The 10,118-nt window shown below is 45.4% G+C and overlaps 1 protein-coding gene across 1 annotated transcript in view; it reads right to left on the bottom strand.

The window, feature by feature from the left end:
- Nucleotides 1–2,242: 2,242 nt before the first annotated feature.
- The window catches only part of FAM69C (family with sequence similarity 69 member C), a 12,767-nt gene continuing 4,891 nt past the window's right edge, over nt 2,243–10,118 (bottom strand). Inside the window, 3 exon segments of the mRNA XM_006028310.3 lie at nt 2,243–3,787; nt 5,755–5,919; nt 9,850–10,118. The exon segment at nt 9,850–10,118 is cut by the window's right edge and continues 31 nt beyond it. Coding sequence (XP_006028372.2) covers nt 3,566–3,787; nt 5,755–5,919; nt 9,850–10,118 — 656 coding nt within the window. The 3' untranslated portion in view covers nt 2,243–3,565.

Below are 10,118 nucleotides of genomic sequence, written 5' to 3'. Positions count from 1 at the left end.
GAGTTTTTGCTTTTGCTACTGGGAAATCCTCATTGCAAATTTTGCCCCCATGCTGTTTTAACATTCCACATGTGCAGTTTGTGGCACCACAAAGAGGCTTGTGGCACCACAAACCACACACGCCTGCATGTGGGGACATGGCTCAGGTCCCCTTTTGCATAAAACTTTTCATGTAATCTTGTAGGCTTTTGATTCAGTTCAGTGACTGCAGACTAACTCTACAGTGTCTCTCTTCCATGAGTTTCACTAACTTTTTAAGTGACACCTTGGTAATGAGGTTTGGATTTTGGGGGCGTTGTTTTCTACTTTAGAAGAAGATCATAATAAACTGTTGTCTGTGTCCAGTCTGTGCATCTTATCTAATAAATAGGGCACTTTACCAACCACTAGATACTCCTGGGGCCCTTCTACACATTTATTTGATCCAGGATCAGTTTACTTGTGAGTAAACTACTCATGAGCAAATGCTCCAAGGCAGGCATCTGCACATGCAGGGAAGTGGGAGCAGATTTGATGATGATGGCAGCAAACAGCTTCCACTTCCTGGGGCCCTGCAATGGCCCCTGCTGCCAGCAGGGGGAGCTCTAGGCTCCCCTTGGCTGCTAGCCCAGGGGCTGGCAGGGAGCACAGGGCCAGGAGATAGCTGTCTCCTGGATGGGGCTGGGACATTACATCCTGCCCCCAGGGGCTGCTTGCTACCAGAGTGAGGACAATGTCTCCCTGACCCAGCAGCCAAGAGCTCCTGGCCCTGGCTTCCTGATCAGGGGCAGGGGACTTGGAAAGAGTTGCAGGGGAGGGATAGGTCCCAGCTGCCTTCCCTGATCCACCGGTGGGGCAGCTAGCAGATATCTCGCTGCTAGCTGCCCCACCAACACATTGGAGCAGGGAGCTGGGACCTATCCCACCCCTGCAGTTCTTTCCAAGCCCTGTGCCTCAACCACCTGATTGGGGTGTCCTGGTTGCTTCTGAGCAGGACAGTTCCCAGCCCCTGCTGCATGACTGTGGGACAGAGGCTGGGGAGCCTGTTTCTGCTTAGCTCAGTGAGCATAGAGCTGGGCAGAGAGCAGGCTCTCCAGGCCCTGCCAGCAGGGAGCTCCCAGAGCCAGCTCTGCAGTCACAGGAGACAGCGGGGCTGGCACTGGGAGATCCTTATGCAGAGCTTAGGCTGGGAGATAAGGATCTCCCAGCCTACTGCCCCCTGGTTATGATGGCAAGGTGGGGCTGGAAGATAATGATCTCTCAGACCCCACAACCCGATTGCGATCTTGGAGTGCGGGGCTTGGAGCTCCCTGCTGCTGGGGCAGGGGGACATAGTACCCGCTTGGGCTCTGATGGTGCAGCCCACCCCAGCAGCAGGCAGCTCTTGGGGGCAGGGAGCCATCTCCCACCCCCCCAGTGGATGGATGGCCAGGAGCAGATTTGCTCCTGGTCAAGCATCTACATGAGCACTACTGAGCCATTACTAATCATGAGAAAATTTGCTACTTGCATTTGCAGGTAGCAAATTTATTCATGATTAGCGAGGTTTGCTGTGCAGTAAGCATGTACATGTGCTTACTGTTTAGTAAACTATGCTATTTTGCAGTAAAGCATCTCTTGTAGTTCTAATCCTAGCTTGGGCACTTGGTTTCCTATATGACCCTCGACAAGTAGTTTGATTTCATTCTTTCTTTGTGCTTTTCTTGTCTAGGAAAAAGAATACCACTTAGCCTAATGTTTACCTGGTCTTGGTTGTTCCTAGAATACCCCCAACTAGCCAGCACATTTTTACATGCTTAGCAGTGTTTTAAAATCATGTGTTTTAAAATCATACATTCTTATCTTAGTTTAGATAAAGCCCACAGGTAAAAGCACTGCTTGGATGCCTTAATGTTGTTGCGTAGCCTAATGCTTGAAAGGCAAATTGAAGACAACAAATGAAGACTAGGTGCTGTATTATGCCCTCCCTCCTCCCAACCCAGCATTGCCCATCTGAAGAACTTACATCTGATAAACTGTTGCTGTGTTGCCAAAGGTCCGTGCTTCGTTTTCCCAGTACCTGAACTTGGCAGCATTGGCAAACAGGCACAATATGAACAAAGATCCAAACAAAACTGTAACTGTTTTCACCCATCTGTTTTCACCTGTTAGCCACAGTTAGAGAGTTGAAGATGCCCTGATCCAGCAATCCTTATTCATGTCACTGGTCTTACTGAATGCAGATGACAAGTTTTCATGCAAAATTCATTAAAAAAACAAAACAAAACAGGCTAAAATCACCAAAAATCAAAACCTGGGCTATGGCAGGGTTTTGTGTAGAGGGGGGGTGCTCAGTCTCCAGTCCATGGGCCAGATCTAGCCTGTAGCACTGTGTCATCCAGCCTGCAAAACTCCCCATGGTCCTAAAATTTGGCAGTGAGAAAGTGGTGGCACTGCTCCCCTGCTGCAAAATGTCCAGACCTGTGGAGAGCCCCAGGCCCCAATTTGGCCCCCAATCCCAGCACACAAGGGGGAGGGAAGGGAGGTGCCAGCCCCTGGGACCAATCCAGCCTGCCAATCCAGCCCCTACAGACAGCCCAATCCAGCCTGCAGCCGGGCTTTGCACCATTCACCTGACCTGTGGGGCCAAAAGGTTGAGCACTACTGATGTAGAGTGAAGGTGCCAGCAGTACTCCCTGATCCTTCCCGCTTATGGGGAAGGGACTGAGAGTGATTGGCCTCATATTCCAGGTGATGGTAAGCTACAGTCTCCCAGTAAAGTACCTTCTTACAGAGGTATCCAAGGGCTTGTCTATATGTGAAGTTCACCAACATAATTATACAAATATAGCTATGCCATTGTAAGACCACATTGCAGAATAAGTGTTTGCCCAGTAGGGGGTTTATCCCATATATAATTCTAGCAGTGGTATGCAATTACAATTATACTGCTTATCATGCTATAATATCTTCCTGGACTGTCAACTCATCAGATACAAAGAAACTGTGTGTTAGAGAATATCAGAATCAGAATGAAAAATTTGTATCAAAGTAGCCCTTTGCTGCTGTACCAATCCATTTTCCTCCTGGTAGAGGCTGCCTGTTGGTCGGGAGTACTCTGCACTAAACTGTTTTTCAGAACCTGGTTCTGGGGTGAAAAAAAAGAGAAACCTTGTGCACCTATTTTAACTTATTCATTTTAGTTCTGCTAAGCAATTACACTTCTCACCTTCAAAGCAGCATCTGTGTCTAAATGTATTATTACTCTTGGCCCAGCATTCAGACAGATGTTATTTGAGCAGGAGTTACAATTCCTTGTGCAAACAACAGCGCAGAATGTCAATGGGCTGAACCAGTATGCACTCAGAAAAACAAATGAGAATAGAGTCCATCTATACTGTACATTGCCATGTAACGTAAAACAATTTCACACTCCAAAGGGTATTCATAGTATTTGCTGCATCTTCAATTGTGACTTTCATTTGCATAGCAGAAGAACAATCTATATTCTGTAAAAATTAATACAAAGGGTTAGAGAAGGTGGAGGAGAGAGAGAAAATGCAGGCCATTTTTCATACAGACTCTGTTTACTATGCTTGTGGTGGGGCTACCCATCCGCCATTTGCAGTTCTTTTTGACTGGCTCGGAGTAGTTGGTACAACTCAGAGAGGGAGTTCAGAGAAGTTCTCTGGTATGGAGTAAAATCCTTAGACCCTGGTTCAGCACACCTGTGCACAGCCTTCTGTAACCGCGACTGGAAGGGGAAGGGAACTGCGGGTCCCCTGAGATTTGAAGAAAACCAGTGACGGAATATTTTGTCACAAATGACCTGTGAAATAAAAAGGAGCACAATATCTGTCAGGAGCTGCTAGTATTAACTGCTACTTCATTAGGGATATAAAATATGTGTTCTAGCCAAGTGCAAAATGCCTCTTGCATTGATAAGCACAAGACAATCAACAATCTACTGTAGACTGTGCTGCACTCCTCAGGCATTGCACAGATCTTTTGCCAGCATTGGGCAGCCCAGAAAAGGCCTCTAGTTGAGCTGAGTTGTCTGGCAGTCTTGTGATGACACACAGACATGTGCCTGCTAAGAAATACATGGAGGATGCCAGATTTATTTATGACCTATCAACAGATTGAACTTAGACTGCTAAAAGCTGTTGGACGAGTGAGCATCTCTGTATCTTGTCTAACATCAGAGCCTCATAATTAATGATGACAAAATGACATGCATAAGAGAAGAGTGAGCCTTAAGAAAACCATTTTAAGAGCCCATCCCCACTCACCTTCTCTTTAAAAATAAACTGTATATTCAGACATTTTTGACAGCTGACCATTGGCTTTGTTTTCCAAAACAGTTGTCTTAGGTGAAGATCAAGACTGAGAGTAAAGGAGAGAGTAAGGTGTCTCTAAACTAGCCAGAGATTCCCAACAGAGTTTCACCATCCACTCTGACACTTCTGCTATAGCAAAGGAGAAGCAAGCTGCGGCTAGATACAGACTACACATTGCCGTGTCAGGCAAGTCGAGTAGCGGTGGAGGGAGGTGAGGGAGAGCAGATGCCACAGCCCTTTCCCTGTGGGGCCCAGTCCCCCCAGACCTAAGCAAGCACAGCTGGGTGGAGGGCGCACAGCAGTGGGCCTCTGCTCCCTCCCCTACCTCTGCCCAGCTTGGCTATCACAGGGATGGCAAGAGCCAGGGCTGAGAGCTGTGCAGGGCTGTCAGCCAAGCCAGGAAGTGCTGAGGCAGGGGTGGGAGAGCTTGGGTCTTGGGAGGAGAGGACCCCCACTGTGTGGGCCCAGTCCCAGCCATCCCAGACCTGAGCAAGCACACCTGGGGTGGGGGAGCCACTGCCACTGATGGCGGACTTCAAGGGGAGGGGCTGGGGAGAGAGGCTGTGCTAGAAGGTGTGCAGGTGCACCCATTGCCTCCTGGCTTCAGCCAGTGCAGGCATCTGGATGCCCAACCTTCCCCACTACAGGATGAACATGTTTTCTGTTTGCTCCTGATCCAATCTGTGCAGTTTAGAGAAACCTGTGTAGATTTGATCAATTCTGCCTCTTGCTCTTCGAATGTCAGTACCTAGCCTGGAGAAGTGTAGCGCACACACTCAGATATGCTACTGCATAAGGGACCTTAGGCCATTATTACTGGGAAAGTAAATCAGAACAGGTCCCCTTTTATCATGGAATCGGTGTGCTGTTGTGTCCCATCTATGTTTGTGCACATTTGAGACGCAGCAAAGAATTGGGGCCATGAACTCCACATTATGTGCATGCATGTAGGAATGGAAGCACAAAAAATAGGTAGCAGTGAACATAAGGGTCATCTTTGTGTATAACAAGATAGGTTTTTGCCCCTCACTTGGGTGGTCACTTTTGAAAGCCAGGTTTGATGAATGAACTTCAAACACAAGCATGGGCGACTGGTGCCTCCTGAGTCTGGAGGTGCACCAGATCACTGACCGAGGGCAAGGGGAGGTCCCCCAGTGACCGATCACTGACCAGGGTGGGAGTCCCCTAGCAGTTCATCGCCAAGCCCGAAATCACCAGCAGCGAAACCAGAAATGCACTTCTGCCAGCATTTCCGGTTTCGCGGCTGGCATTTCCAGGGGGTCCACAGCCAATCTCAGGGGGTGTACATGCACCCATATTCACCCCCTACACATTGCCAATAAACACAAATTTCTTCATCTGACGTGGTACTAGGGCTGCCATACATGTAATATTTACCAGCCGGTGCCAGGTAATTTAAATGAAACCCATGTGCAATACAACTGAATTTACTCACCTGCAGGTTGTTGTTGGCCCTCTGTGCTCCACACTTTCTGATTTTTAAGTCACACTTTGAAAAGCAATCAAAAAAATTACAGTCTTCATCTCCTGTGCAGTTCTGTTCAAGGATGTCCCTCATTTTAGGTTCAAAAAAGGCCATATCCACATCAATTGCAACTACCTGTGATTAAAGCAAAACATCAGATTGACACACAACCTACGCAAAGTCATCAGGCAAGTGTCCTTTTGCTGCCATGATTCTCTTAAGATGCTGTAGGTGTTGACCAATTGATTCCAATGTCCTTAAAGGAGGAAGCTAGAAGAGGGTATAATGGGAGGATATTCTGCTGCCTCGGTGGGTAGCAAGATTATTGCAAATACAATTGTTTTAAATTTAATAATAATAACCAATTGTATATGTGCAGGGCTGTATGCACCTTCCATTGACCCTTCAAATCCTGCTCCTCCTGTCCAGTGGGACCATATTCAGTCAGCTTCAGATAATAACCCCTAAGGCTGTGAACTTGGAGCGTGGATTTTTCCCTTTTCAGTTCACAGTGACTTTGTTTTCTGAAGTAGTGTTCGTACCTCTTTTTTTGCTTTGCCAGCATCATGTCCAGTCAGTTTCAGCAGATATATCAAGGATTGAATGAACATGGAGCCTGAATTGTCTTTTACCCTTTCTCGATGTCTCCCTTCAGTTCAGGCTAAAGAAATGTTCAATGAGAAGTAGAACTAGGTCTGCACTGCTGGTGCAGATATTTCATTCATAACTTCTGTGAAAGCACTATAATCTCTCTGGCTGTCAATATAACACATCTCACATGCATTGCTTTCACTTAAAAACTGCAAAAATAAACAGTGAGAGAAGGAAAGAGCTATGTGATGACAGCTTCTTGGGATGGCATGTACTATGTAGGAAGTGAGGGGAAACAAATCTCACCTCTGTGCCCTGAATACAGCAACTGACTTTCAAACTTAATATTTAACAACCTGAGCCTTCACTCAGAGATTATATCAGAAGTAAATGTGCTTGGCCAGAAAGGTTTTGAAAATGGACAAAAGGGAGCAAAGTGGACAAAATGCCACTGCCCTGCTGAAGGTTAAAAAAAGCTGAACTGTGTGATTGAGTGGCAGCTGGATTGCCCCAGCAGTTTTGGGTGTAGGCACTTGGCCAAAGACTGGAGGGAACCTCCAAACTAAAGTAAAGGACAGATTCTAATTTTTTAATTTTTTTTTCTGGTGAAAAGAGCTCAAACCTGGAAGAAAGTAGACAGAGATTATAATTCCAAATATTTTTAAGCTCCTTGGGAAGCTTGATAAGTGTGACGTACCCTGGGGAATTTCACAAGTTCATGCAAGCAGGTATCGGAAATATGTGTAGTCTTTTAGATTCTTTAGTGCTTTGTGCCTTCAGTAGTTACATGAATAACTTTGGAGAAAATGAGATTGTGCCAGATCCTCACATCTGTTCAACTGTGGCTGATGCAGGACTCATGACAATGAGAAGGGCAAAGGTGGCTTTGCCCTTTCCTAGTCATGAAGACAGTCTTCTGCAGTTGGTACATTCACATTACATGTTATTTCAAATGAAGTCAACCATCTGCAATGATCTGGTCAATTGTTCTCATACATGGTGGGCATGGTTGCTAAGAATGAGGGTGCCATAAGCTTGGGTGGTACCACAACGTTGCCATTAATGACAGACCTAGACTGAACATTCATTTAGACTGTTTCAGGGGGCAGCTAGAGACCAATCTGGGTGGCATTTCATCTGCAGGGAGGCTATATCCTTCTGGGATTAGCTGTGGTGATGATGAAGGTAGTGGTAAATCTTGAAGGCAGCCAGGAGCCACTTTGGATCCTAACATAAATAAAACTGCCTCATTGTTGCTGTAAGTTACGGCAACTTGTGGTTGTCTCTAGATGCCAATGCGGTACTAGGCATCACTGGAATAGAGCAGACTCCAGCCATGCCTCTTCCTACCCCTACAATATGTTTTTCACACCAATGGCTGGCAAAGAAATGACTGCCTTAGCTTTCTGATAAAACAGCTGAACTCTTAGTATTGTGATGTGCCTGGAATAAAAATGGAAATAAATCCAGAAGTAAGACTACTGTGGCCTAGACATGTTCCTCTGTATGCAAGTAGCTTTTTAACTTGGGGTGGAAATGGACAGAAGTTGTCTTAGTCTTTCTTTCTTTTTCTATGGGTTTTGATTACTCCCTCTGTATAAATACAAAGAGAAAACCACAAACAGAAAGAACATCTCCAACCAGACCCTACAGCCCTTGAACCACAAGAGTTAGCACTCGCATATTATTGGAAAGAGCCCTAGGTTTCAAGGAGACCACTTGTCTACGAAACAAGTAATCGCATTAGTAAGAACTTGCAAGATCACAACCTATAGCTTTCTCTGACTTACAATTTCTCTGACTGTCAGAGCCTCTGTTTAATGGGCCTGATCCTTGAATCCTGGTTCAGCTCACAAAAGGAGGGCACAGCTGGTATCAAGATACTTTTGCTGTCTCACAGACCCAGACTAAGCAGCCTGAAGGTGTTGTGGTACTCTGACTCCTTCCCACCCACACTTCTCAGGTGTTTAGCCTGTTGACTGCTTCTGTCTTCTCTGCCCAGTGGAGGGGGAGTGCTTTGGAAGCAATGCGTTCAGCTGGGAGGAAAGAATCCTGCTTGCATTTCCCTTTAATCAATCCACTGGGCAATGCTGAATGAGGTTGCCAGGCTTCACCAGGGACCGTGTCCAACTCTCCCTATTCAGAGGGAGAGTCCTGGCTCCAGAAGGTGGGGAGGAATTGTGGAGCTGCAGCCCTCATCAAAAAGTCTTAATGAAAAAGCACTCAATGCTCTTTTACCTCTTAACAAAATCTTTCCTCTTTTGAGGAGGCAGCAAAAACTGATGTTTTAATATATGCTCAGCCAGATCCAATTATAGTCCTGTGTAGCATTCATGCTGTGTCCGAATGAAAACATGGTTAATAATGGCTGTGCTGAGGAACCTTTAGTATATCTTGTTCTGGCTAAGCATTGAGATATTTCAGTTTCTCTTGATAGCCCCCCACCTATTCTCCACTCTGCCTGTACATTGCACCTGAATAAACAATAAAAACTAATTGCAGGGTGAAGGGGAAGCACTCAAATTGCTTTCAATGGCTATATGCTTAGGTAATATTTGTCCAGCACTTTGAAAATGTAAGTATCAATTTAAAGTTTAGTAGGTATTGATATTAGCAGTGTTACTGCTGAGCATGTTTTACATCCACTCCAAATGCAGAAATTCCATTGATCTCACTGGAAATTATGTGCAGGGTTTGAATGCTCATTATATAGTGACTCCAGTCCTCACACACAATTCCCGCTGAAACGGACAGAGTTTCTGCCTGCCAAATATGTTCAGAAATACAGTTGTTAACAATAGCACTACTTACTAAACATTTTTGTCTTCTAAATTTATGCACAGCTGTATTCTGAAAAGTCAAAAGGTGACTCTGGAAGAATGGCATCAAGAGTTCTGTGTTCATGGTCTTCAATGCTTGCCAGATCAAATCTGCTTAGTGCAAAAGCAAAAAGGGGTGTGTGTGTGTGTGTGTGTGTGTGTGTGTGTGTGTGTGTGTGTGTGTGTGTGTGTGTGTGTGGCAGGGGGGAGGGAGTTGTTTGTTTTGTGTTTACTATCAGTCCTGCAAACTCAGCATGAGCTGTGACGTTTAAATTGAGTTCTTTCCTTCTTGAGAGTCACCACTAGAAATAATTTCTTGGAATCAAATTATGACCTTCCTATAGCTCTGCAAACTTATTGAGCGAGTGCTCCTGACATTTCAAGTGTCTTTATGCATGTGCCTGGGTGTAACTAAATTGGAACCAAGTACAGAATTCTGCTCATAATGCAAAAGAAAGAGGAGACTCTAATTCCTCCTCTCTCTTTCTTTGATGCTTTGTGTCTTCAAATATTACAAAATGAGAAAACAGTAAAATGATACTTTTGTCGCTAAAGGAGAAATTCCAATGAGAAGGTGGTGTCATTTTAACACATTTCCTTTTCAGAGTAGAACCTAGCCTTAAATTGTGACAACACTACTGAAGCACATACTTACCGTGAGATCATTTCTGATAGCAAAGTTTTCTGGTTTGATATCACACAGGTGAAGTCGGTGAGAAAAGTCATTATCAAAATGATGAACCATATCCAGGAAACTGAGTGCAATGTCAATGATTGCTTTCACTTTGCTTTTAGTGCCACTGGCGGAGGGGCCAACTGCATCCTCCAGAGGGAAAAGTGTTTTGTGCCAGGCATGTCCAGCAGTGAGATACTCCACTGCATAGAAATGGCCACAGGAGCCGAGGACCCGTAGGACATGTTTGC

The sequence above is a fragment of the Alligator sinensis genome, unplaced genomic scaffold, assembly GCF_000455745.1.
Source record: "Alligator sinensis unplaced genomic scaffold, ASM45574v1 scaffold129_1, whole genome shotgun sequence".
Classification (NCBI taxonomy): Eukaryota; Metazoa; Chordata; order Crocodylia; family Alligatoridae; genus Alligator; species Alligator sinensis.
This window is presented reverse-complemented; position numbering and strand designations above follow the sequence as displayed.